The 27,902-nt window shown below is 38.5% G+C and overlaps 2 protein-coding genes across 7 annotated transcripts; one reads left to right on the forward strand and one right to left on the reverse strand.

Moving 5' to 3' along the window:
* Positions 1-1,044: 1,044 nt before the first annotated feature.
* arr3b (arrestin 3b, retinal (X-arrestin)) lies at positions 1,045-13,558 on the reverse strand. 2 transcript variants are annotated; one of them, XM_040015231.1, is made up of 18 exons: positions 13,456-13,558; positions 12,352-12,464; positions 7,182-7,215; positions 6,065-6,095; positions 5,847-5,907; positions 5,701-5,745; positions 5,420-5,613; positions 5,206-5,265; positions 5,028-5,104; positions 4,797-4,932; positions 4,624-4,708; positions 4,428-4,500; positions 4,031-4,168; positions 3,798-3,875; positions 3,675-3,698; positions 3,537-3,586; positions 3,370-3,373; positions 1,656-1,809 (listed from the first exon to the last, which is right to left on the reverse strand). In XM_040015231.1, the coding sequence occupies exons 3-18, from the start codon at positions 7,187-7,189 to the stop codon at positions 1,776-1,778; spliced, it is 1,098 nt and encodes a 365-aa protein (XP_039871165.1). In that variant the 5' UTR covers positions 7,190-7,215; positions 12,352-12,464; positions 13,456-13,558; the 3' UTR covers positions 1,656-1,775. The 2 variants fall into 2 exon arrangements, with proteins under 2 accessions (XP_039871164.1, XP_039871165.1); XM_040015230.1 differs by lacking the exons at positions 3,370-3,373; positions 12,352-12,464; positions 13,456-13,558 and having other exon boundaries at positions 1,045-1,809; positions 7,182-7,675.
* On the forward strand, positions 12,899-27,654 carry inppl1b (inositol polyphosphate phosphatase-like 1b). 5 transcript variants are annotated; one of them, XR_005693801.1, is made up of 25 exons: positions 12,902-14,716; positions 15,844-15,907; positions 17,929-18,067; positions 18,215-18,335; positions 18,781-18,921; positions 19,490-19,577; positions 19,689-19,766; positions 20,080-20,217; positions 20,370-20,484; positions 20,619-20,719; positions 20,798-20,900; positions 21,010-21,206; positions 22,493-22,610; positions 22,766-22,862; positions 22,971-23,109; positions 23,258-23,357; positions 23,524-23,612; positions 24,263-24,344; positions 24,645-24,734; positions 24,827-24,940; positions 25,022-25,110; positions 25,205-25,292; positions 25,529-25,681; positions 26,061-26,221; positions 27,462-27,576. XR_005693801.1 is itself a non-coding variant. In XM_040015228.1 (25 exons), exons 1-25 carry the CDS (start codon positions 14,580-14,582, stop codon positions 27,526-27,528), a joined length of 2,730 nt encoding a protein of 909 aa, XP_039871162.1. In that variant the 5' UTR covers positions 12,902-14,579; the 3' UTR covers positions 27,529-27,654. The 5 variants fall into 5 exon arrangements, 4 of the variants coding, with proteins under 4 accessions (XP_039871161.1, XP_039871159.1, XP_039871162.1 ...); XM_040015228.1 differs by having other exon boundaries at positions 26,061-26,142; positions 27,462-27,654; XM_040015229.1 differs by lacking the exon at positions 27,462-27,576 and adding an exon at positions 25,896-25,935 and having other exon boundaries at positions 26,061-26,142.
* The last annotated feature ends 248 nt before the right edge of the window (positions 27,655-27,902 follow it).

Here is a 27,902-nt window from a genome sequence, read left to right on the forward strand (position 1 = left end):
CATTCTATTGCAATATTTGCAGGTTGAAAAATCTGCAGAAACAATAAATACATAATTTAAATGCATTTGTTTACAGGGAGCGTAAATGTTTACACAGGACATTTTATAACTGCAGGAAATTTTCTGTAATATATTCATTCAGTCAAATTAACTCGTGGAACCATGTTACTTTCATTTTTAACAATTATTTTAAATAAAATAATTTGTGTAGTTTATTTAAGCAAATATTTGAAAATAAAGAAAAAATAATAAATAGGATAAAATCCCAAAAAATAAATTCTGAATAAACTGCATGATGGGCAGTTGGGCAGAATAGATTTCAAATTAATATAAATGAAATCTTATGTGAAATTGAGCATTCAGTATGAGGGTGACTGTTTTCAACTTAATGGTCAACAGTTAGGTAAACAACTTTTTCAGCATTGGTAACAAGGCTGCATCAAGCTGACAAGTCATTTGATCTGTAGCAAACAGCAACTGAAATATCTAATAAAAAAGTTTATTATTTTATATATTTATTATTATTATTATATAAAGTGTCTTCCAGTTGTAGAATTAACCACAAAAAGCTCTTCCTGAATATTGTATCTCAATCAGAAAACATTTTATAGTGCAACAAATAACTGAACATTGCTGCAAAATCATCCACAGGTGGTTAGGGGTACCAAAGTTGCAATAGTCTTTTTATGATTGCTTAGTTATATTCGTAACGCGAGTTGGCCAATATAACAATGAAGGACAGTGCTGTCGTGCGGCAAGAGGATTCTAGGTCAGATTCCAAAGAAAGACATAAATGTGAAGTTAGGTTAAGCGTTGTTTCTAAAGTGGCTGTTGGTTTGATGGTAAATGGTTATCTGTTTCTCTGTGTTACCTAAAAAATCCTTTATGACAGGATGTGTGAGCATGATAGAGCTGAGCCATAGGCAAAGGAGTCTTCATGCATCAGATACATCTAATTCATTGAAATGCATGGGAATAAATGGCATGGCACCAGATGAAAACAAAAAATGTAAAATTGTATTGTTTTTTGAAAGATTGTTTCTGTAACCCGCTGCACTATTATTGGGAGAAAGAACCACAAGAAGCAGAGAAACGGTTATATATTTTTGGGTCACTATTTACAGACAAGTAGGCCATGTGAAATGTTACCGAAAGCTGGAAGGAAGGACATGGCTTGCTGCAACTTTTCGGAGCAGTGGTATAATAACTGGTTACACCCAGAAAAACTTTAACTGTGACTTAATCTAGCAAAAAATGATAGCTAACATAAACATAAAAATGTATCAGTTTGGTTAGTGTGGGGAAAAAAAACCCCTTCCAACACCAAAACAGATCATAAATATGAACAAAGAGAAGTTTGTACTTGAGAAAAATGGATTTATTGAGTTCTCTTAATTGTCTTAACAGAGTGTCACATTTGTGTTTTTAGAATAGCCACTCATTTCATCCATTCACCATTTTTCAACATGTAATTTCTAATGACATAAAAATAAAGATTACGTTAAATCAAGCTCTGCATCCTCATTACCAATGACACATATTGAAAGCTCTACTCTATTGTGGGACACATCTGTTGGATTCTAGTGCTATGATGTCACGCACGGAAATTTCACACAGACTTCTGACCCTCAGTAATTGAGTTCTCATAGTTATTTATAATAGAATTGAATATATACAGGGGAAATTTGAGCATTTTGTGCTCTTCTTTGCTGATAATGAGTTCCTTTGTGTTCTGTGTTCTCTGCATGAGAGATGATTTTCCTTGACTGGCTGCTTCAACCATCCGTGGTGTTAACTGTGATATCTGACCTGTGGATAAAATGGACAGACAATGGACTGTGACTCTAACATTATTCAAGGTAACTTATGGAATATATCTCATCTAATTTTGTACAATCCAGTTTCCAAAAAAGCTGCAACATGAATGCAATGATTTGGAAGTTATTTAAATGCTGTATTTAAAAAACAGCATATCAAATGTTGAAAATTAGATACTTTTTGTGTTTGTAGAGAGAGAGTGGCAGGGGCATTTTCATCATTATTTTAGATCACATCTTTTTTTGTTTAGGGACACTGTTAATATTTGGGAGGCCTGATGGGAACAGTTGGTGTAATTTGAGAGCACAGTGTTTCCCAGTTCTTGTTTGATGTAGGACTTCAGCTTCTTTGCAGTCTGGGGTCTTTTTCATTTCATAACACTCCAAATATTTTCATTTGGTGACAGAACGAGACTGCGAGCTAGTTAAGCACCTGGAGTATGTGCTTAATTTTTAGTATTGTTTTAGGAAATAAGCAAGACCTTATGTGAACTAGAAGCCATGGATATGTTGCTATGAAACCTACATATACATTTCAGCATTAGTGATGCCATCACAGATGTGCAAATTACACATGATACGTGCACCCCTCCCTTCTTCTCTGTGCTAATAACAAGCCGGTTGGTCCCTTTTCTAAGCCCAGATTATGCTTTTTGACCTTGTCTCTTGTATACAGAAATTTTTCTGGGCTTTTAAATCATTCAATAACATTATGTAGTTCTGTTAATTGTTGAACTCTTTGTTCACACAGTCTTTTACAGAATTGTAAACCCTCTCGCTCATCTTTGCTTTGCTGAAAGTGCCAGCCTCAGTCGGGGTACTCGTTCTACAACCACTCAGTTATCTCATTTAACTTAAAACATTTTGAGTTTCAACATTTGATAAGTTGTCTTTGTAGAAGGGTTACATTTTTCAATACATACATTTTGTAGTGTCCCTTGGGTTTTTTTTGTTTGTTTGTTTGTCTGGTTCGAAAATTGGGTAATGGATTACTTTGATTTGTGAATTTTTATACAGTATTGCAGGCCACCCCTTCTTTTGCATTTATAACATCTGCAATTTTTCAGACTCATACACTTTCAGATATTGCCCAACTTTCAAAAATCTGCATACATGCTGCTATTAATGTCTACTGGAGATCTTTTAATTATTGATCTTGGGGTTGGAGCAAGAGGATTCAAATTTCATTTTTCACACAGGATTGAAGGGTAAAACAGGACACTCGTTCAAGGGCCATCACTTCTGCGCTTTTGCAATTCATGCAATTTTCTATCCAAATAGTTCTTTAACATGTGTTTTATGTCATCATCTAATATTTTAGTGTGTAGGGATGTTATAGGAGTGGCAGTAACCCTTGAAGAAGTGAACACTGCACAACTCACTGTATCTGAGTTGACCTCACCTGAACTAAAGAGGCATTTAATCCAATTTGCTGTGGTTCATAAAACACATAATTGTTCATGAGAAACAAACATGAACATCATATACAATTATCACTGCCACAGGCGAATACACGTCTTTTTATAGAGACTATTTTATACTTTATACTTACACTTCTGCTCAGTACACAGTAATGGCACGCAGTAAAAGGGAGAGCATGGCATATAGATGACAGTAAGATCAGTTACAGAAAGCTGCTGTCTAATTTTAGTGATATTTCAGGAAGTATTTTAATGGTAATTTAGCTGGCACTAGCAGTTTGCAAAATACAGAACTCACCTGCAGGCTTTGGGGACATCAGTGTCACAGGAAGTTCCACGACAACATCACTAAACATTTTACAGATTAACATATACTCATGAATAATTTGCATTCATTTACACAACTGGTAATAAATGAAGGAGAACTGATATTTACCGTCCTGTCAAACCACCCAGCAAGCTATGGTCAGAGAGAAAGGATAAAAGAATCCCTTAGTCTGCACAGTTTGGCACAAAAAAAGGAAAGCGTTATGGGTTAGTGTTTTCTATTAAGCCTTACCCTCCACTCGAAACTGTAAGAGTGACCTTGACTTTGTAGGAGATAATAATTCCCTGCATCTCCTTCTCTCCTTGACTCCTGCAAGGAGATGGGAATAGTTTACGATTTAAACCTTGGGGATTTGGTTTAAGGTGTTATAAGTGGACAGCAGAATATATAGTGACAACATTGCTGCTCAATAAGAGGATGAAGGCCCATCCTAGCTTCACCTAAAAGAGACCTAAAAGTCTTACAGCGTTGTGGATGCTAAGTTGGTGTCCTGATCTTTTAGACGTCCATCGACTGCAAGACCTCGCTTTTCTTTGTTGTTGGCAAGCAGGGGGGTTACTTGGAAGGACTTCTCAAATGTAGAGATGGCATTTACGGTCTCTCTGTGTTTAGAGGTGAAATAGAGGGAAAAAGAACTCACACTAGGTTAGTATTCATTTTTTTCAGTTAATCTACTTAGGGCCTTTTTCATTTTAAGTAGCAATAAAATGCAGACATATTGGAATATTGGTGTGTGTGTGTGTGTGGGGAGGGGGGTCGATATTAGCCTCAGATTCACTGATAGTTACAGCACATAATGTACTTTTTAGATACATTAATTTGAACCAGAAATGACTCGAGTCCGGTTATTATTCGCCTTACCCAAACTCTTGAGCACAGACTTCCTTGACGTAAGTGTCAGATGAGTAGATGACCACACTTGTGAGCTGGTTAACTTAACACAAAAATAGTTCATGTTAGAAGTATGAATTAAACTATATGCCTTGAAAATATTTCCCCCATCTCTTCAAACTATACAAACAAAAATGATTCTGATCAGACATATTTGGGTCCTTACCTGAGATTTTGATTTTCTTCACAGTCTTGTTGGTTTCATTGTTGATTTGCACTTTAACGGTTATTGGATCTCCATGGTAATAAACCTGGAAAAGAGTGATTTTAAAACACAGTTTAGCAATTATTATGTAATATTTATAATGGTAAAAATGCATTTGGTATATTTTCAAGTACCTCTTTTTCAAGGGAAGCCTCCAAGTGCACTGGTTTGTCACTCATCATAAACTGCTTGGATACATCAGCCTTGGCTCCGGCCTTGTTGTTAGCTGGGGCGAACTGTATTTTACGAATCATCAGACGACAAGTATCCCTAGAAGGAAATAAAAGGGAAGAGAATAACCCATGCATGGCCTTCATACACAGCTCAAAGACTGAAAGGTTTAAAATGACGCTGCACAAACATACTTTTTTTGAATGACTTCATCTGGATTGTCAGGCGCGTTGGCAATGTATGCTTTAATCTCAAAGTCCACACCGCAAGCCTACAACAAGGCGAAATCCAGATAAATTAATTTTTCCAAACATTTAACACAATGTGTAAAACTTAAAGAAAGCAAATAATAACACTGGATGGTAACTGTACCTTGCTGGAATCATTTAGCCCAGGCTGTAAGGAAACTGAGCATGGAAGATTTGGTGGCATCTGGAAAAAGAAGAAATGAGTCACATACATGAACGTTACACTTTAAAATGATTTTAAAATAAAAGCGGGGATATGATCTAAGGTTAATCAAAATACCTTGCATTGAAAATAATTTATTTGTTGTTACGCAAAGAGAAAGATTAAGGGTTTGGACCTGGAAGGAAAAGGCGTGCCCCTGCTCTCCAACTTTTTTCAAGAGGGATTCCATCATTGGGGATTTAGCTTCGCTGCCACCCGTAGGTGGATACACCTGAACGCGATGTAGCCAGATGTCCCTTCTGAAGGTCAGTCCGATGACATCCAAGTCATCACTTCCATAGCGGAAGGCACAAGCAAGATAGACATACACTGCAGTGGAAAAATGTGTTGTTTCAGTCTGTGTCAGTAAATCATCGCTTATAACTTTTATGATTTGCAGACTATAAAGTAAAATACCTTTTCTGTTGTTAAGACCAGAAGGATCCACTTTAACTACCCCTTCTGCAAATATGAGAAGAGTCAATCCACAGCCTTAGATCTTTCACAGAGATTCTTATAAGTTCATATATTCACATATATCAGGATGCAGTTTTGCCACGCACCAACTATTTCTACTGAATCCACATTGTCCACAAAGTCCCTTTTCCCCAAGTACAAGGCAATCTATATGAAATGAAGAAAAAGGAAAACGGTTACTCCTCCACAAGATTAAAAAAAATGTGGACGCTATTTCGGGAAGTTGGAATAGCAACATACAAATTGCACTCCTCCCTGTGCTCAAGGGGTGCCCTGTAATGATTATATTGTAGAAGCCACTTACAGTTCCATTCCCACTGGTCTTCTTAAATACTCTGAAAATGAAAAAAAAAGAAAAGAATCTGAATCTGAAGAGTATTTGAACCTGAAAGTCCTAAAAAAAAGGCCCTAAAACACATGCAGACAAAAACACAAGATGTTAAGTCTAAATGAGAAGTGACCCATAATTTCATTATTTTTGCTTGATTATAAATAATGAGCTCTTTCCCCCTATTTTCTAAGTTGTCTTCTATAACATATTTGTGCACTTACAACTTTTCTAGTTTTTGTCCTGGATAACCTCCCACTTGCCATCAACTCCCTTGCTCCTCTCCTGTGAGGATGGATTAGTGCTTAAAATCTAATTGAACCTGCTGCTACAAATGTCTAATCTTAACATAAGACGTGTGATTGGGTAAGCTGAGTAAACAAAGTTAAACATCATATAAAATATGAAAATGACATATTTGGATCAATACTGGGTTAGGCAGGCTATTTTATGAAATAGCTGTTTATGCTACAAAACAAAAAGTAGTGGCAGAATTGGCAAATTTAACACCCAAATTTATCCCAAGATATGGAGAGTGCAAGAGTGCAATCCTTTTGTTCTGGGCGGATGTAGTAAACAAACAGGTAATCCTTGGTGGTGTTTGTCGCTTTCAAATGCCACATAATCCTTTTAATGCTTTTCCTTTTACTTGTAAATCTGCCTTCCAAGATCCAATCCACAAAATCCATCTTAATAAGGATTTTTTCTTAAGTGTCTAAATAAATCAGAATCAGAATCAGAAAGACTTAATTTATCCCCAAGGGGCAATTAAGAAGTTTTAAGGTTGCTGCAGAAGCTACTTCTGTCACGATGTTACATCCAATCTACTATCCTTGTTTCTTCTAAATTAATTATCGCTTTCATCCCTCATGAACAACTTTTATTTCAATAATAATAATTATAAAATAAATAATCAAAATTAATTAATTATTTAGAAATCATTCATATTTAACTGCATTAAACAGGTTGCCTAAAGTTATTTTTGGATTTTATATTGAAAGTTTGATGGTTGATTTTTAACCTCTCTAAAACTGTCACAATATTAACATTGTTGATGACTACCGTGAATAAGCCTTAAACCTTTCACACTCACTTGGACATGTCGATGGCAAAATTTTAGGTCCACTCTGCAAAAAAACCCCCAAAACACAATAAAGTCATAAATAGCTTAAAACACGAGATAGCAACAAAAGCTATAACTATCAGGTGCTTTGGTTATCTGTGTCAATTTTAGTTTATTATGCTGGTACAGTACACGCTAGAAAGCTCCTCACTGATGACACTATGGCAAACGACAGTCATGTTGTTCCCTATAACTTCTAATAGGAAAGGATCTTTCTGATTTTATGGTTAGTTTAAGATCATAATCATAATAAACAACATTCCTAATACCTAGCGTGACACAGACCATGCGCTCCTTGTTAACGGCTATATAAATATTGATAAAAACTACATATTCCCATGTAATAATACCGTGATAAATTTCCAACAAATGCTGACTCTGTTCTGTGCAGTTACAGTGATCCGATACCTTCTTCATATACCTTCTTCATCTGATTCTATTATGCTGCAGGTCAGCAAGAAAAACGCTAACTTACCGTGCCCTCGGTTCTGACAGTGAGTCGTCTCTGCTGTGCTCTCTAATCCTTCACTGTTGATAGTGTAAGTGCCTGCCAATCACGGACTCCCTATTGCTTTTATACTATGACCTCCCAACCTTGAAACCCTCCTCTTAAGCTTAATGTCCTGAAGAAGGCTGTTTTGGAGAAAATCTGATTATTTCATTATAACACTACTGTTTTAACCTACAGCATGTTTAAAAATAATACTGTGCACGTAGCTTCAACATAAAAGATAACGATAGGAGCCTTGGCATTAGTACAGCATGTAATGCAGAAAAACTTTTCATTTTATGTATTGATTTGAGCTTTTTTAAGAAGTAAATGTATGCATGAATAAAACTGGGAATTTGATACTTTGCAGGTATGGTGCAATAATATAGTTTAGTAACAAAATTTTCATGAATTCTTTGCTCTCAAGCTTCAGATGGTCTTAAAATACTAATTAAGACTTGCTAAGCTGTAAAGAATGCCTTTTGAATGGAATAAATGTTCAAGGACTCCTTTTCTTATAGCTTAAACTAGAGTAGAGTGGTATTAGTTGGATTTTAGTTGTTATGGTAGCAGGTCGACAGATGGCTCCTCCACCAAGCCTTGCCCAATCTGTGCACATAGGAGGTTTACATAAATCCAAGTGACTTAATGTTGCACAAGGAACACAGCCTTACAGCTAGCATCAGTCTGATTACAAAATCATCCTGGCAGTTCTACTGTTTAGCTATGAGCATGGTTGATTGAGCAACTTAATGATAAGCATGAGTATATTGTGATGTCATGCCAATTTGGGATCCTATTTGAAGTATGAAAACTGAAGCAGAATTTGTGGCTATGCCATGATTCCGTGGTTTGGAATATTTGGCTTTAAGTTAATGAGGATCTGTTAGTTTGGGCTCTATGAAACTGGTCTACTTGAACTGTAGGCATTTTGTTTGACCCGCCTTTAATGTCTGCCAAAGCACCAGCATTTATTAGCAGTGACCTTTAGCATATCAAACATCTTTTCTTTAGCCTGAAGTAGTTAATTGATAAATAAGCGAGCTGGATGGATCGTCACACCTTGGCAGTCAAGAATAATGAATGAGATTGGTGTATGTGTGCGTTGGCCTCCCTGCAACTGTTATACAGGTACAAGGTTTGAGATCTCTTTAAAGCTGTCCTGGCAAGACAGCACTGGTGTGAAAAACAGCACCGGATCACCAGGTAGGTGTTAAATCTCTTTAATAGGTTAAAGCTGTCCTGATCATTCCACTATAGTGCAGTATAGAAAACAATCAGCTTCACTTCAATGTTTTCTGTGATTCTAATAAAGCAGTAAAATCTTGCACAGCTTAAGGGATTGAAAAGCAAGCTTCCAATTGCTCTAATACACAAGAAGTTATCGTGAGAAAGTAAACAATTACTTTTGGAAGGTAGGGGATATACAGGAGCATCTTTATGTGGAACCTGGTGATTTTAACACCCTAGAATTGACAGTGCTCAGGTGTTTCCTTTGATGTCCTGCAGTTAAGAAAGGGATCCAAAATGCTTGAAGCTGTCAACTCATTAACAATTTAGAAATAGAAGAAATATCAACAGACTCAAAGTCTCAGGACTCTTAGTAATACGGGGATGTCAGTAAACTTTGACTCAGGAAGAAGGGAATACTATGCTAACTAAGAACTGTCTCAGAAATTGTTAAATTGTGAGTGGACTTGGGTTCAGAAACTGTTCTTGTGTCGATTGAAAATGAGGCAAAGAGATGTAGGGATGTAGCTGTCTGAGGATGGGACCTAGGTTTGGGCATCATCCATCTTTTCGAAACAGATGAGGTGTTAGTCGACCCAGAAAAATAACAGTAGTCGGCCAAGCAACAGGTGATGTTTCAGCTGAGGCATGAATAGATCAAATGTCGACCCAAGAGCAGAAGAAGAGCAGGAGAGGTGTTGACAGGTCTTGCACACTCAGAAAAAAAGAAGGGTGCCAGATGACTCAAGAGCTAAATTGGTTTTAAGTGACCCAGGAGGCTAAGAGATATCACCAAGGCTGCTGGGCATACGTGAAGAACACCAGCATGTCCCCTTCCCAAAAAAGGTGAAATCAGTTAGGCAATTAGCTAACTGTGTGAAAGTTGACATTTTTACTGGCTAGCAAACAGCAGTCTAGGCTGAGCAAGCAAGCTAAAAGCCGACTGGCTGGCCTCTAGTCTGGGTAGCTATTGGCTTGGGCCTAACATACTCTGGGGTCCAGCAGAAATCTAGATTGTGACCCTTGATATCATTGAGAGCTTTCATGACAAAATTAAAAGTGGAATAGAAAGTTAAAACTTAAAACATGAGACAATTTTTTATTTTTTATAAAAAAGATGGAAAACATGGACGCAAAAGTGGTACAAACACACTCTCCAAAATACCCAAAATGCTAACTTTAACAAATTTAACTACATCTAAATTATAAGTCTAATTTTAAGTGTTAAATGTAATGAAATCTGTTGATTTGAACTTTACTTGATTGCTATACTTTCAGTTCATAGCAAGTACATTTCCTTAATGATTAATATTTCAAATAAAAAAAAAAACTTTGATATAATATATTTCAATTACATTTCACTCAAAATTACTGCTTCATGTTTATTGAGAGGGAAGAATTTTTTTCTTTAGGGCTTGTGTTTCTAAAGGCACCACAGTGACTAGCTTTATAATAGTTTATGTTCATACACCATTTTAAGTCTCTCTCGGTTTGTTTATTTTATTTTATTCTTTTAACCTTTGGTTGTGTGATGTCACATACGTCCACATAAGCCCCTTATAGCTAATCTGGTGACAATTTAGGCAAGCACTTTATATAGACAGTCAGTATTGTCTCTCAAAGGGATTGCTGACTTGTCCCATTGTATTACAGCACCATGGTATTAACTACCTCTTAGCAACACAGTCTTCATCATGGTGCTAAATTTAGACAGACTTGCAGTGTTTGTTGCTAACAGTAACTCCATTAGTTCAGATGCTGAGCCAATTACATCAATTTCCAACAGTGCGAGGTGCTGTCGGTGTAACCTTGAGCAAAAATTTATTGGTGCACATCATTACAGTTAACATCACCGATTTTAATTATTTACACATACTGTGAACTCTTCATGTCAGGTAAGCTGACCTTTTGGCCTTATGCCACTTGTACTCCGTGCCTGCTGTGTGACCTTTAACTATGGTATTTTTAGCAGCTGCTGCTCATTAACTTAACTGAAAAGATGCTGTAACTTGAAGTGGTTGTGGCATCAGTTAGAAAGATCGCTGCTAAGATGCCTAATCATCCAAAAGGAGAGCAATTACTCGTCAACGATTTGTGATTTATAATGTGCCTTAATGGGGATTGTGTTTATTCTTAAAGTCAATCAGTCTAACAGCTATACTTTACACTGGTAGCAGTTTACATTTTTGTAAGGGCAGTTTAATTCATCCTATAGTGGAGATGATTTAGGAATACTGAGTATGTTTTTTATCAAGCTCAACTCTTGCCATTACTTGTCGTATTATTTTACAAAATATTTTGTATTTTGACTGTTATATTATTGATCCATGCAACTCTAAAGCTCATCAAGCATCTTTACCACACAGACAGACAGGGTTTCTGATTCAAGGTAAAGAGAAGGATAAAAGTCAGTTTCAAAAGCTGATTTGACTGCCAGCATTGGCAAGTGAGAGCGAGCAGATGACTCTTGGAGTACATTTGCCCGTCTCTGTGTCTGTTTCAGTATCCTGCCCAGTCCTTGCCTTACATAAGCACAACATTTGAAAGAACTGGATAGAGTAACAGATGTGACAGAAACCAATTACCATTGCACAACAATTGTGGTTTGTTAGAATGTTATATACAAAAATCTATGACTAAACAAAGAGTTTTTAGCAGGAATAATATTGAACTTGTCAGTGTTTATCATAACTTTGATTCTGGTGAAGAGCTCTTCTGGTCACTAACTTCCAGTGAATCCACCTACACTCTCTCTCTCTTTGAAAAACCTAAACTAAAACTTGAGAAATTGAGCATGGCATTTGTTTAAGTTGCTGCGCTCAGTCTGGCAGCTCACTGCTAGCCCACACCAGCTGATGGCTTAGCCGATACACCGCTCTAACCTTCAACTGGAAAACCGCATATATGACACACTTTTTAAGTTGCTTTTGCCTGCTTACAGTTGACTTTGCAATCAGCCTCCACCCTGTTTCTTCTTTCATTCTGTGTCTGATGTGATCAATATTTTTTTTCTGTTATGTACTGTTGTTCTCTCACTTCTCTCTTTCTTCTAGCCATATGAAAAGGCCACAAGGTGTGACCTCCTTAAATTCATGAATATAAGAATAACAATCTGCTATCCTGACTGACATCCAAGAATCCTGTAGTGATTCCTACCTAGTGATGTGACTCTGGGGTGGATACTGTCTCTTGAGTGGTTTTTGATTGACAAAAACATCTGAACAACAACTGAAATGTTGTTGAAATATAATATATAGTCATTATGTTTCAAGAATTAAACATTTCATCTTATTTCATCTTATTGTCATCTTATTGTTATTAGAAAAGTGCTATGTAAGTACCAGTCAGTTTATCTTAATATCTGTTGGCCTGGCATAAAATAATGAACAGATTGCATCAGGGTGAATGATTCCTACTCACCCAGTCTGGCTTTTCTTGTAGCACAACCCACCACAGGAAGCAGAGCTTTTAGCTGCTCTGCTGCTGCTCTTGCCCTATGACAGCTGGGATAGGCTCCAGCGCCCCCTGCGACCCTGAAAGGATAAGCGGAAGCGAATGGATGGATATTATTATTATTATTATTAAGGTTCGAAGTGTTTTAACAGTATTTGATAAATTACCCTTATTTTTATTTATTTATTTATTTATTTTTAACCATATGTATGATTTGTAATCACTTTGGATTTTCATCATCAGATGAACCATCAGATCATATTTTTAAAATACCAGCCAAACCAGCAATGACATTTCAGGCACAGTTATGTAATTGTCAATCATAATTACCAAAACTAAGGTAATCACAAATGAATCCCTGGTAAACATTAGCGGGTGAATTAATTGTTTCCTTGTCACCTTGGGCGTGCTAGTTAGCATATAGTGCTTCAGCTTGGCTTTTATGGTTCAGTAATATGCTGTGTAAAGCACATGGTTATTCTAAAAAGAACTGATCACAGATTGAGAGTTAGGTAGATGCATCATCAGATTGGGATGTACTTGTGTCTATTTGTTTTATGGGCTATGTGGTTGGTGGTCAGCACATTTCTGCTGAGTAGCAAGAGGCAGAACAGTAACAGCTTCCCACAGAGTTATTCGCTCCAGCTAATGTAGTGGGAGGAACGTAGGAGGGCTGAATAATGAGTGATGCTTTAGAAGGGCAAAAATAAGAATGTTAGGGATGATCATAACCATATGGACACAGCGTTTAGCTGGGAGTGAACGAGTGAGCAATAGAGGAAGGGAAGTGAAGGGAGGGTTAGAACAAGAAAGCGGGTTGGCTGACAGAAAGAAGGGGTGAAATGCTGGCCAGAATCTGAAATGTCTGAGGATAAGGATGCTGGCAAATGAGGAAGAAATTGAAGTTAAGCCAAAGAGCTCACCGATGAGGAGAGAGCTGTGCTTTCTGTTTAGAATTTGAGGGAAGACAAAAGGCAGGGGAAAGAAGAAGAAGAAAATAAATGGGGAGGAAATAACAAAAAGGAAGCAGCATTCTGTTTCACACTCCGGTGGTGAAGCTGAGGGCCTCACAAGAATTCTCCTGGCTATGTCCGCCATCTGGAATGTCGAGTCACTTCCTCTGTCTGCCCTGTGCTCTTATGGGGTTGTCCTCTGCCTCTGTGCTCCCTCCCTCTGCTCTGACAGCACTCTGAAGAACCGCTGGAGACCACGCCAGAGCAGACGGAACCTTTCTGACGAGACACACACAGCAGCACACTCTTCCAGCATGAAAGTAAATTTCCCAGAGTAGCCTACATCCAACCAAACAAACTCCAAATGGAATCTGAGCTTGGAAGAAGGAAAGGCAACTGCAGTGATCAGCTGAACTTTTGGAGGGTGTTCCTATTCCCTTATATGGCAACAGAGCTGGGAAATCATTTGAATTAGTCTGGTTTCTGTTGCATGCCTGTCTGGTTTTAGTGCTGACTGAGTTCCATCTGGTATGTTTCTGTCTTTGCTGCCTGCGTGTTTGCCTGGGAGTGTGTAAGTGCTGTGTGTGCAGCTTGATTTGTTTATTTTGCCATTCTTGGTTCTTCTTTTCCTGTTGTTTGCATGTGGGGCTTTTGTTTTGGGACAAGAGGAGGGCTTGTGTTTGTGGTTTAGCTAGAGGCTCCGTCATTGCCTGAGGGGTGGCTGTTTCATTCAGACTCTGCACTTCTCGCTGTTTTTCTTCTACCTCCTTCTCTCTCTTTCTCCCTCCCTCACTCTGTTATGATGGTCTGTGTTTGTTGGAGCAACACACCCACCTAGGTGCAGCAACTTGCGACCAAAAACTGTAACTAGGTCTTTCTCTACACAAGGATATTACCAGATAAATGGACTGAAGGCTGTTGCTGGAGTGGACTAACCTTGCGCTCAGCTGGATATTTCTTCTTTGTGACCTCAATTCAACAGGATATGTGACCCAGAAGAAAACAACAGGAACCCAGGAAGTGCTAGCTGATAGAATTTTCTTCTTTCTGACACTTTGGTCATGAAGAAGAGGATCATGGGAAAGGCTGAAACACTAAAGTAGACCACTCAGCACACTCAGTGGCTAATGACATAGGTGACAGAGCTCCAGTGCGGTGCTATCAGAGCAAGTGTGACAGTAAACCTATGTCATCACCTCATGTGGATTATTTTTATGATCATAACTCTCAACATTGTTTGCCATGGCTACGGCAGCATGGTATCACCGTGACATCAGCCGTGTGTATGCAGAGGACTTGTTGGCACGGGCAGGGAGGGATGGCAGCTACCTAGTGAGAGACAGTGAGTCTGTGCCAGGAGCCTATGCATTATGCCTGCTGTGAGTACACACACACACACACACACACACAATTTCACATACTTAGAGAGTGGGCCGTTTGCCTCTCATAATCGAACACAATTATCTTATGGACTATACTCTTTAGGCGGTATATTAATAACAAGCACATTTTAAATGTGAAGCCATTGATAGTAATGCTGTATCCCTCAGAACTTAGAAGGGAAAATGCAATAATAAGTGACCCTCTGTATTAATATTGCGAAATGTATTGGAAGAAAGTCTCATTTTATTTGTTTTAGCTCACTGAAAATACCAAATTACTCATTTATTGTTCTGTTTTTACACAAAACCAGAAATAAGTACACCTACCCATGTAAGACATTTCGATTTTGGCACATAGACCTGGCAAATATTAAGCATTTAGCTCTACAGAATGTCGTCATTTGTAAATTGATTCAGCAGCTTTTCTCATCCTGTCATATCCATCACTTTCACCATCATCTGGCAGAAGGCAGTGAAGGAACATCTGTGGCTAAAAGTGCCTACACGCTGGGCAGACTTCACAAATACACACTGTCCAGACTAGTCAGATGGTATCGTCCAAGTAAAGTCCATCACAGGCTGTCTAACCCTAGCTCATTGCTCCCTGTTTCCCCACTTACCCCTCTTTCTTCCCTGGGGCCCCTGAAAGTGGGCAGGAGCTCCAGCGACCGCACTACGCTGACTGCTCATCAGCCAAAGCCAGATACATTCCTGAAAGCTGAGCCTGGCTGGTCACAGTGCTCCCACTTTCCCTTCATTCTTTTCTCAGTATCTCATTCACTCTTTGAAATTGCCCCCCTCCCCCCTTTTTGTACTGACCCTTTCTTCCATCACTTTCTTCATGTAATATACTGTAGCAAAACACTTTAAACCTGTTCATCTTTATATGCTGCCTGAATGTGTCTTTTGAAGTGATGGATGGAGATGATGTTCTTCTTTGACACATTGTTGATCTGTAGTCAGTGATCTGTAAAACTACTGAGAAAATTATTGTCTTTAATACACACATGGGATCCACATGGGATCCTTAAAAAAAACCTACATTTATGCACACTTTGCCTTTGAGCATTTGCCTTGTAGTATTTTGCAGTACCAATAACCACTGTAATTTTTGGTTTCTAAAGGTTCCAACGTCATGTTCACACCTATCGTATTCTTCCTGACGCAGATGGTCTTCTAGCAGTTCAGGTGAGTGCTCACTGTCACATGGCCCTGGATGCTCTTCCTGGAAAAAAGGACCCAAGTAAAAAGACCACACCATACGCGTCTCAAACCTTGTCACAAACTGTGCACACGGAGGGGAGTACGACTCAAGTTAGAAGGATCAAACGTTGGTTTGTTTTTGCCTGTTGTGAGGAGAACAGGAACATGTTTGTGTTTCGTCTCTGTAAAGACTCTGTTACAACTGCAGTAACTTTGTTGTTTGAATGGCATCTCTGCCATGTGGCTGCATGCTTGCAGCATGAGCTCAGCAGCACAGAGGAGAAATTGTTTTAATGTCTCAAAGATTCCTACTCAACCCACACACTAAGTCATTGACCAATGGGTGTGCTTATTTGTCATGTGTATATATGGGGCTGTTTGTGTTAAGCGTAATGATTCTGTTGGATGTGGGAGAGTTTAAACCAGAGATGGTATGTGTCTGTTTTTGATGCTTCGAGCAGGCGTATTTAGTTCGCAAATGACCTGATTATTAGACTATTAAAGAACACACACAAGCACAAAGTTTGCACCAACAAAAGCACGCACTCAGTGGGTGAGTGAGAGGAATAAATATTTTTGGGGCATAAACCACAAATCATCTCTGACCTTTCTTTTTTTTATAGCAGTGTCTGCTTATTAAAGTTCAATAACAAGTTTAATAGTGATTGTCTGGCAGTTTGTTTTTTTAAGGCCGCTGACTTGGAAAAATCCTCCAGTTTCCAATAAAGACCTAAAACTCTGTTGCTATTTCAGTTGTTTTTCCACTGCCATGTGTATAAACCTTCAGTATGTATTTTCCCTCACTGGATTTGCTCCACTAACTCACTAGTCGTGCGCTTGCCTTTTTGTTTTTCCAAGAGGGCCATGGAGGTATTTTGGGGCCAATTTTGTCTTTCACTGTCTTCTATTCCTTTTCATTTCTTTTTAATTGCTTTTCAAGAGACCCTTGTGGTATAAAAATACTATTTGAAGAGTTCCTGGCAAAACAGACATTTAGCTCAAGCCAAAAACTGGTTTCTCACCACAAAACAAAAACAAAAACTTCTAAAGGAGGGCACAGGAAAAGGGCACACTTGGTTTTGTGGTCTAATATGTACCATGCCATTTTGTAGAGTGTGAGTACCTATGGCAGCATCTTTTCTTTTATCTTAAATTCCAATCATGCTGCTTTCAGTTACTTTAAGTTTTCCAGATTTTAGTGAAAACCTTTAGAGAAGGCTTACTTGAGCTTGTGGTTTTAATGTGTGTTGTATGAATCTAGTCATGTATTAAAGATAATTTTGAAAAGAAATTTGTTATTATGTGGTGAGGGGATTTTAGAGGGTTTTTTTTTTTTATGCAGGACCACAGTGAAACAGAGAGCTAAGTGCTGCTATAGTCAGGAAATAGCTGGAAGTGATGTCATCTCTCTGTTGGGCCACAAGGGAAAGCTTTCTAAATCTCTCAGGGACACCTTTTATCACAGCAAATCATCTGCATGTGCCTTTTTCTGTCATGCAAATCAATACTTCTGCTTTGCTCTACCAAGCAAGATTTCGGAAGAGGAAAGGGGGTGGAGGTCTGGTGTGAAACATTCATTGAAAACAAGATATGTTGTACAAATTAAAATCTACTTAGTAATTTAATTATCTTATAACACAGTCGGGGAAGATTTTCTCTTAACAATCTTGAAATCTCATCGTTGATTCTTAACAAGTTTAAGAACTTCTCATTTCAGTGTTTGTGGATCCAAACAAGGCCTTCATATAGCAGCACATTCTTTTGCATATACGTTGAAGCTATGCAGTAATATCTGTACTTCTATGCACAACCTTTTAAAAGTGAAATACTCTTTTTAATTCAAACTACTCGACAGATTTAAACAGAATTATTGCATCCCTTACCTTCTGCATTCCTTTTTTTGGTTTTCTTCCTGTGTAGAATGAGAATTTATGCTAGGCTAGGTCAAGACATTTTAAACCAGACATAAAATGAATCATCTGCTGTTGCATTTGTGTGTTTTATAGACAACACAAGGGGTGCAGGTGAATTGTTTCCGGACACTGGAGGACTTGGTGTTGGGGTACCAGCAACCCCACAAAGGCCTGGTCACTCCTCTGCTGTATCCTGTACCCCGTGATACGGACAGTGGTGACGAGAGCTCAGGTTGGATGTCACGATAAATCTGTTTTGTCTGTACCCTTTATTAACCTGCATGTTGTACACATAATAAAACATGTGGCTTTAATAGCGATGTCTAGATCCTTCACTCTGCGCTGTAATGTTCAAATGTTGTGTTTCGCGTATGCACAGATGATGAGAAGCCAACTTCTGCTCCAGCGTCTGTCGGCACAGTACCTTTCATAGGCTCCCCAGCAAAAGCAGCCCCTCGTGCCCTGTTTCTCGATAAGTTGCAAGAGCTAAACACATCCAGGTATATTTATTAAATAATTCCATTGCCAAAAATACACCTATTTCAGAGATATTCCTTGCACAGTATATGTTATAAATTATTAGCCTTTTTTAATAAGAAGTGTCCATATTTGATATTACTGCATCACATAAAGTCACATGCATGAATGTGGTTTCTTACAAACTTATGCTGCATATTAATTTCTATTTTCACGTTAATATGATTGCATCTAATCAGCTCTTTTATTAGCTCATGCACCTGTTGGCGATCAAGCATAGCAAATATTTGCGAAGCACTTCCCTCTTTTGACTTTTTTGCCCTATTAATAAACTGTGCTGATATACTGTCTGCTCTGTGTTAAACCTCTGCTCTTAGCCTACTCTGTTTCTCTCATATTCAGTACAAAAAAGATGGCTTTCATGCTTTATACAATATAATCTGATTTTTTTCCTTGTTTATTTAATAGTACTGCAGGTGATGTGATTGGCCTGTTGAATGACTACCTCTTCAGTGAGCTTCCTCTTGACATTGAGAATGTGCATAAAGGGGCAACAACACTATGCCACCTCAAACGCACTCTGGGTGCTGCCTGCCAAGGCCTCAACAGGTTAGCATCCTTTCACACTTGATTTCAATGCTGAGCTTTTGACCAGTTGTAGCAGCCTGCAGTGTACGGATTGTTATTGCCACACACAAGGTGTCATTGTTTGCTATATGCAGGATATATACTAGTTCACCTGCAATAGACTTTTAATTTTTGATTCACTTCTTTAAAATTTACGTATGTTTGAGACTGATTAGGAAAGCATGATGGTAAAGTCATTAGCACTATTGCCTCACAAGGAGGTTCTGGGTTTGAATCTATCGCAGGTCCACTGAGGTCTTTCTTTGGAGTTCATATCTTCTTCTTGTACCTGTGTGGGTGCTCTTGTGGTAAACCAGCTTTCTCCTGCAGTTCATAGATATTGTTATTAGGTTAATGTTAAATTGTCTGCAGGTGTGATTTTGAGAGTGAGCGATGTTACTCTCTGTTAGCCCTGTGATAGACATTCCCAGGGTTTACCCCACCTTTCGGGATAGGCTCCAGCTTCCTCATGACCCTGAATTGGATAAGAAGTTAGGAATAACAGATGAATAATGGGTAAATTAAAATTGTGCATTTATTTATTCAACAGTGAGATTGATCTGACTCTCTCAAGTCTGGAGACCCTGGCCAAAGTCTTTGACCATCCTAGCTGCTCCTTAACACCCCTCAAGGCACAGGTACAATACAAACTATATATTATGTTTTTTTTTCTTAACATTATGCACTAAATGTAGTAGACATCCATATAGACAAACTAATTGAGTGCTTTTTTTTTTATTGTTAACAAGGGTTCAGAGATGGATATAGAGAACCTGTTGTGTAAGATCTCAGCTTTGGTCAGTCTCCTTTCTTCTTTGGAGAAAAAGGTACGTTTACGATGAAAATAAAACTTCTGCTGTGGAGCTGAAAAAGGTCTAACACTCGAAAACTCATTCATATACTTCTTACATGGGCAATAAAGCTACATAACTAAGAATTAAAAGTCTTTAACAAACTACCAGGCAGCTCTTTTTGTTAGTCTTTATCCTTTCTAAAGTTTACCTTTAGTCATAGCGTTCGGTTAAGTGATAATAAAGTGTTAATAATTATATATAAATTAAAACAAACCCTTTTTTTCCCCTGATAGACAGCACAAGTTATACATTGCAACAATGCATTTGATATCATTTTCCCATAAAGGTATTAAAAGCTTTACAAGATGCTGTGACTAATCACAACCTGGCAGTGCAGCCCAACCCACCCCCTCCTGAACCATCACCGACCTGTGTAACCCCCGCAAAGAGCAATGCCCGGCAGCTGCCAGTCTACTCCTTTCAGGTAAACTAGAGCGAGAAAAAGCCTCAAGTTTTTTACTACAATCAAAAATCTATAGTCTGTTCTTCACTTACATGCCATCTTTTAAAGAGATGACTGAAAGCAAGACAAATGAACTCATCTCTGACCTTAAATGTACTGATGTCTTTGTTCAGGTGAAGATGTTGAGGTATGGCAGACAAACTGTTTCTGTGGATGTGGACGCAGGAGTGTTGCTTTTTGACAAGAAGACTGGCTCATTTGGTATAGAAAGAGTCTCACATGACAGAAGTAAGGAAATCTTTGCTTTGTTTCCTAGCTATTTACAGTGGCTAAAACGTATCTCTTCAAAGCAAAAATATTGTTTAATAATTATTATATGTATGTATTACTTTATTATTTTCCGTTTTTTCCCTGTTTATCAGTCCTTCAGATTGTCAAGTTTCAGAGCAGTCCAGCCAAGGTACGCATGATGGTTGACAGCCACCACAGCACACCGCGGGAGATGACGTTTGAGAGTGCACGGGTAAGGCGCGATACTGAAGTTTTTCATTTACTGGAATCTGCTGTTTCTCTCATCATAACTCACTGTCATTTCTTTTAGAAATGCGATGCGTTCTGCCAGCTCCTCCAGCTGATGAAAACCAGGCACTCTCAGCGGAGTGAACCTGATGTGATCTCCGTTTTTGTTGGCACCTGGAATATGGGTAAACATTAAAACACAATGGGAGTCTTTTTTCACAGCCAGACAACATTGTGCTGAGTTATTGTTAGGTGATCTTTTTAGCTCTGACTTCTTCTGTTTTAATTGTGCAGGTGGCTCCCCTCCTCCTCGAAGTCTACAGTCGTGGGTGACCTGCTGCGGTCTGGGACACACCCCTGATGACTCAACCGCCTTGCTTCCTCATGACATCTATGCCTTAGGGACTCAGGAAAACCCCCAGGGGGAAAGAGAGTGGACAGATCACATCAAAGCAACCCTTCGCAGCTATACTCACATTGATTTCAAACAAGTAGGTGTCCTTTTCTCAATTTTCTTCTCAGCTGAATTCTGTGATTCCCATGGCTAAATATGGAGTAAATTAATCTAAATCCATCACATGTGAATGTAGAGAGATGGGTTGTTAAATGCATGTTAAATCATCCAGATAAGCAAATCCCAAAAAGCTGATTTTGTTCATCTGTTCATCAGTGACTTCTTCAGTCTAAGAGAAGTCACTTGGATGATCAAAGAAATGTTTCACCCACTGAAAACGCTACATCCAGATGAATTAAATAAGAGGTTGATTGAATTTATACATCAAAGTTTGTTAATTGTCATAGAAATGTAATAATTACTTCAACAATCAGAGGCAAGGTCCACTAATAGGATAAAGTGAGGAGCTTTATCCTATCCAATTGTCTTTTATTTATTATTTACATACATAACATCACATTATGTTCACGTCCTGCAGCTTTGGTTTTATATAATTACATTATTAAAACTAAATTTAAAAAAATGTTTTTAATACCGAATTTCAGTTTTCCAAATGTTCCTTACAGAATTCATTCAGTCCACGTTCATACCTCTAAAAGAATCATCCAGCTATTAAAACATTTATCTTTACACAGCCCAAAATCTCCACATATTTAATTTTATATTATTCTGTTTGATTTTTATACAAACGGTGAGTTCATGCGCTATAATACCTTTGATCTGACCAGAAGTATTTCAAAAATGAGGCTTGCATTAAAAAAAAATTATCAACATTAGTCCTACAGTTTACTTTACAGGTTAAATGAATATCAATATCAATCTTTTGCCATGTTCTACAATTGGGTCACCTCTGTCATTAAAGTTTAATTTTAAGCTCATGTAAATCAGTGCTTTATTCTTCTTATAGCATATACAATTAAAACAATAACACTTTAGAATTTTAAAGGGCAATAACACTTATGTGAAAGCCCAAATATTAATATATATGCATGACTAAGTGCATGTCTTTGAAGGTTCTCAGTCATCCAGGTCATTGTAGTCTAAGGAGCTTAGAAAGAAAAGCTCTGGACTTCAGAACCGAAGAAGCAACTTAAAGAAGTCCAGACGCTTTTCTTTCTAAGCTCCTTAGATGACGAAGTGCATGGGAACACACATTTTGTCTCATGCAGTAAAAATGTTTAAACGGGAACATTTTTAACAACAACACACTCTAAAAATAAAGCATTTCATTCCAGAGTTTGCCTTTTTGGAAACCGTTAAATAATTGTTTTGACTGGTTGGAAACAATAATGCAGTATTACAATGTGGGGTATTGTCCTGTAGGTGGCAGTGCAGTCCCTCTGGAATATAAGGCTGGCCGTGTTTGTAAAGCCTGAGCATGAGAGTCGCATCAGCCATGTGAACACAGCCAGCGTGAAGACTGGCTTGGGGAACACATTGGGTAGGCTGCTCTGCATGATCTCACCATCACAAGTGCACACAAAGCAAATTCAGTAAATATACAGCAAGACCCCCCAAACTCTGTGCATGATTGTTGATAGGACAAGATGTTTCATTAACCTGTAGATTTAATTTTGACTGCTTCTATTGTTTCAGGTAACAAGGGAGCTGTTGGGGTCTCCTTCCACTTCAGTGGAACGTCCTTTGGGTTCGTCAATTGCCACCTGACGTCTGGAAGCGACAAAGTCCTGAGGTGCATTCTCCAAATGTGTTTAGAAATTTTGTGTGCTCTGGTCGTTTCTTGCACTTCAAAAAAAAAACACTTTTTATTTTGTTGTATCTCTTTTTGTTTAATGTCCAGGAGGAACCAGAACTTTGTGGACATCCTCAGGCTGCTGTCTCTGGGTGACAAACAGCTCTTTGCTTTTGACATAAGCCTGCGCTTCACCCATCTCTTCTGGTGTGGAGACCTCAACTACAGGCTTGACCTGGACGTACAGGTCAGACTGACACTGCTTATTTCTTTGTTCTCCTGTTTCTTAACATACTGAGTGACTTAGCACACTTGAAGATTTTCCTAATAGTACATGTGAAATAACAATTATTTGTGACACCCTATACACTGATGTCACTGCTTACTAACTCCAGGACATCCTGAAGCATGTATCCAAAAGGGAATTTGAGGAGCTAATGTGTGCCGACCAGCTGACCCAAGAGAGACACAAAAGGAAAGCCTTTCTCTATTTCAGTGAGTTTCAGTTTTGCCTTGTTTTATATTGAAAGTCCAGTATTATATCTGCACGCATTGTGAAAAATGCTGAAATGCAATTTCCTAAATAGCAACAGTATGATCTCATTATGTGCCACACTGACTTTTCTTATTCTTCTCACTTTCTTTATTTATCATGGTTAAGAGGAAGAGAAGATAGCATTTCCACCCACCTATCGGTATGAACGTGGCTCTAGAGATTGCTACCTATGGCAAAAGTACAAGACCTCAGGGGTGAGCTTGCTTTCTTTTTTCTTTCTTTCTGAAAAACAAGGAAATGTATAAAAAAAACAAAACAACGCACAACAGATTACACATCCCGAAAATAAAAACAATATTTACACCTGAATAGTTCACAAAAATTGGGGTAACTTTTAAAGTGGCATGTTGCAAGAAGTCTCATTGTCTGTGGTTGCCGGTAGTTGTTACTTCATTCTGGAACTGGATTAGCACATGTGCCTCACATGAAGCTGACTTTTTGTTTCACTGTGTATTTTTTTTTTTGAGAATGAAAAGATGTAGTAAAAGTGTGTGCAAACAATAATCACCAACCTTTTCAGGGCTGGATCCAAATCACCCCAAAAATCAAATTTAAATCATTCAAGTAAATATACAGTAAATATACAGTCATTAAGACGAGTTATTTGTTACTTTTTTGTAACTTAATCCTCTTTAAAGGGTCAGAAGTGCTTTGGTGATTGACACTAGCTGACCCACTCTCTAAAAATAGGAGGCTAAGCGTTAAACTCATTTCTAGAACATGAATGTTTGGCATAACAGAAATCCTTCAGAGCGCACGCTATGAATACGTATATGAATTTCATTTTTACGCAGACCAATACAATGCACTGTTGATTATTTTATGACTAAATGCATTCCTGTAGGTGCGAGTCAATGTACCATCATGGTGTGACAGGATTCTGTGGAAGTCCTACCCAGAGACGCACATCACCTGCACTGCATACGGTAAGCCGTGCAGACTGCTGCGGTAATGACCAGTCACCTATCGCCCAATAAAATGAACTTACTCGGTTGTGGGCCATTATGAAAGCAACGGTCATTTCCTCTCTTTAAGCCACACTTCTATTTTGACAAACTCAAGCAAACTGTTGAAACAAAACAGATACTGGATATTATTTTGACACACTCCTTCAAATATGATTAACAGCTCATGTGCTTTACCACAAAGTCATGTTGCTGTAGCAACAGCACACAGAGATATTTAGTGCGGCTTTTTAAGTTGTGTAATATATTATCTCTTACTAGGTTGCACAGATGACATCTTCACAAGTGATCATTCACCTGTTTTTGCCACATATCAAGTGGGAGTGACATCACAGTCCACCTCCAAAACAGGTGTTGTCATGGTTGTTGCCGCCCTTTGGACATAAGCACTTTGACAGAATGTCTTCGTGAAATTAACAGTACAGTATTTTCAATTCAAACAGATTCGAATTCCAGCACGGAGAGGGCCTGGATTATTCTCGAAGGTATTGAGGCGATTGTGAAGACGGCGAGCAAGGCAAAGTTCTTCATTGAATTTCATTCTTTGTGCCTTGAAGGTATGGTTTCATATCAGTAAGTGAATTTTTTGTGAAGCATTATGCACCAGAGTCGTTTATCTTTAGTATTTCTCTTTGCAGAGACGCGACGTTCGAGTGAGAATGACTCACAGAGCTGTGACGTTCCTGGGTTTCTCAAACTCGCCTGGTCCTTCAAACAACTACCAAAGGTCAGGCATTCAGACTATTGAGAAGTGGCTAAAATATAACTCATCTATTTATTATTTTTTTTAACTTGTGTTTCACTTGTGTGTCCTATTATAGCTCCTTCCAATTATGTCTGACATGGATCATCTTCAAGATCAACACATGCTGCTGTCTGTGAAGTCATGTGATGGGTTTGAATCATACGGTTGGTCGCTGAGCAAGTTTGTCCCTTCATGACTGTAGCATTGCTAACCAGTGACTTCAAAGACCCAACTATGTTAAAACACAATGCAATAGTGTTTTTTATTAAATTTACTATATTCTTATCAATACTAATACTTCCTTTATTTGGCTTTGCAACCATCTCGTGTCAAATCTCATACATAAACAAAGTTTTACTTGATCTAACGAGCATTTTTATAAAAAATATCTTTGCCATAGGTGAATGCTGTGTGGCTCTGCGCTCCGTCACCGGTGCATCTGACCAGTTTGAGACTTTTCTGAGTCACCGAGGTGAGGAAATGGGCTCCATACGCGGACGTGTCAGAGTTCATGTGCCCAAGGACAAGCAAGCAACGCGGGAGAAGATCTATGGTGGGTCACATGAAACTGGTCTTCTTTTAATCTCTGCCTTGCTTGCACTATCACTTCCCACTAAACCTTCATCTCCATCCTCTGTCACTTTCTTTGACTCCTGTGAGTTTCACATTGCTTCCTCTATTTGGTTCCTCAATGATCCCTGGCTTGGCTTTACACTTGCTGGTATCTATCGGCTGCTTCCTCTTTTGGCTCCCGATTGACTGACCAGATGCATCCTGAGACAGGACAGATGGGTATTATGCCATCAGGTCAGGCACAACACACACAACAACAACAGCCTTTGGCCTAATCACCCCAAACAGACTTAGTTTTGTAAGTCCATTTTGTATACTAGAAAATGAGATTTTCATTTCCTGTGATTTGACTTTTCCAGAGTGCTTCAGTATTGAGAAAGATCATAAAGGCTCTGGTAGGGGACACATGTCTCCTGCAGTGACACGGATCCCTGTAACCAGGTGAGGACAGCGTCATTTGTCAAGAAAAGGGGCTCGGTGACATTTTCTGGGACAGACGTTGTACAAATGATTAGTGGATGTGAGCACATTTTGTCTATATTTTTCCATACTATCATGCTTACATTTAGATTCACATTCCACTGTATACACTTATTTTAGAGAATTGTATGAGAGAAATTTGTTTCCCATCTAACTGGCATAGATGTTGAAATGTACTACTTTAATTACTTTAATCTGAATGTCTAAAAATTTACGTTTCCCAATCTCTGGCATCTGATGGCACAAATTTCCCAAGACTAGAATACATTTTTGGCATTTTAAAGTGCAGCATCATTGAGAAACTTTGCTGGTTAGTTAAATACATGCAGATGGGCTTTTCTTGTTGAAGGCATTGTGATATGGAAGGCATATATCTTTAGTTGCCTCTGTCAGAAACTATTAGAAACTGCTGTGCAGGGCTTTGGCTGGGATTACACTTGCTTTCAGACATAGATGCCATCTAACATCACGACCAAATTGTTAATCTCGTGCTTTTTCCAAGTTTGAAGTCTGCTTGGATGAATTATGTGTAGTTTGTGGTATGTAGAGTAAGGTGTGTGTAAGTAAGCTTTTACGGGAACTACAAATGCTGGTGTTTTAGTTACTGCGGCTCTTTACATGTTAGGATCCACCGGAATATGACTCAGTGATGATATCTTGTGCCTATGTTACATTCTGTGAAAAATGCACTAGTCCTTAATGTAGACTCCAGGTGGAAAATATAAAACTAATGACTATGTGAATGTAGTGTCTGCAGCTGTCTGCGTACATGCCTGTAAGTGAGCACAATCCTGGCTTAAACACAGAGCCAACATTGTTGGAGATGTGGAAACTATAAAAACAATTGTGGGTAATTACTGTAATTAATATGAAGTAAAAATATAAAATGCTTTATTCTTTGTCAGTTTGGTTAGATTTGTTTACACATTAAGCATGAAAAGATAGTGACGCGTTGGTTTATTAAACCAGTACCTCTTCTTTGATGTTTGCATGGCATCCTTATATGATTCAGTTGCTTTCACAAAGTATACAGTAATACCTCATCTGAACTTCTTGAATCTTGCTCCAGCCAACCTTTTATCGATGTTATAAAAATAAAAACAAAGCTTATTTTAACTGAAAGGAGCTAACTCATTCTGGGAACTAATTGAAATGAAACTGAAACAAAACCCTAAGAAATATTAGAAAGTTGTGTGGCTAATGAGTGAGAATTGAGGATGACAGTAACTTTTGTATGTGGTTGAGTTTGCTTAATTCAGGGCTTTTTTAATTCATTGCAGGTCCTCAGCTGCTCCCTGCCAAACTAAATCCAAGCAGCTACACCAATCCCGCTTACTACATCTTTGAAGGCGTGTCCGTGCCACATAGGGTGGAAGATGCGCTTCCCCATCGAAGGGATCCTCAGGTGATCTGGTCTGGTAATGAGGCTTTGCAGCTCCCAAAAGTCTCAGGGAGGCATAGCTTTGACAGCAGACCTGGCCGCAGATCAGACTTTACAGAAATTGAAATTCCAGCCATGCTGTCCCAGTATTTGACAACCAGTGACCTTCATGCATCCCAATCCCACTCTTCTTATCAACTCTTTCCAGCCAAAACCCCATCTCCCATACCTCCACCGTCACGTAAAGCCATTTCACATTGCCAAGAACAGACTTCACCACCCACAGGCAAATATCAAAGTAAAAACATTGTTCAGGACTCCCTACAGCCTGAAGTCAGTG

This window comes from Simochromis diagramma, unplaced genomic scaffold (assembly GCF_900408965.1).
Source record: "Simochromis diagramma unplaced genomic scaffold, fSimDia1.1 OVJJ01000685.1, whole genome shotgun sequence".
Classification (NCBI taxonomy): Eukaryota; Metazoa; Chordata; class Actinopteri; order Cichliformes; family Cichlidae; genus Simochromis; species Simochromis diagramma.

What these genes read in the sequence shown, in the direction of transcription:
- arr3b (XM_040015230.1), bottom strand. An exon ending in GATGAAGTCATTCAAAAAAA is followed by an intron (nt 4,933 to 5,027) that starts GTATGTTTGTGC and finishes ATTTCCTTCTAG; the next exon opens with GGATACTTGTCGTCTGATGA. An exon ending in AACTTAGCATCCACAACGCT is followed by an intron (nt 3,876 to 4,030) that starts GTAAGACTTTTA and finishes ATCTCCTTGCAG; the next exon opens with GAGTCAAGGAGAGAAGGAGA.
- inppl1b (XM_040015227.1), top strand. Translation starts at nt 14,580, where the DNA reads ATGGCTACGGCAGCATGGTATCACCGTGACATCAGCCGTGTGTATGCA. An exon ending in GCCTATGCATTATGCCTGCT is followed by an intron (nt 14,717 to 15,843) that starts GTGAGTACACAC and finishes TGGTTTCTAAAG; the next exon opens with GTTCCAACGTCATGTTCACA. An exon ending in TTTCTTCTTTGGAGAAAAAG is followed by an intron (nt 19,767 to 20,079) that starts GTACGTTTACGA and finishes TTTCCCATAAAG; the next exon opens with GTATTAAAAGCTTTACAAGA.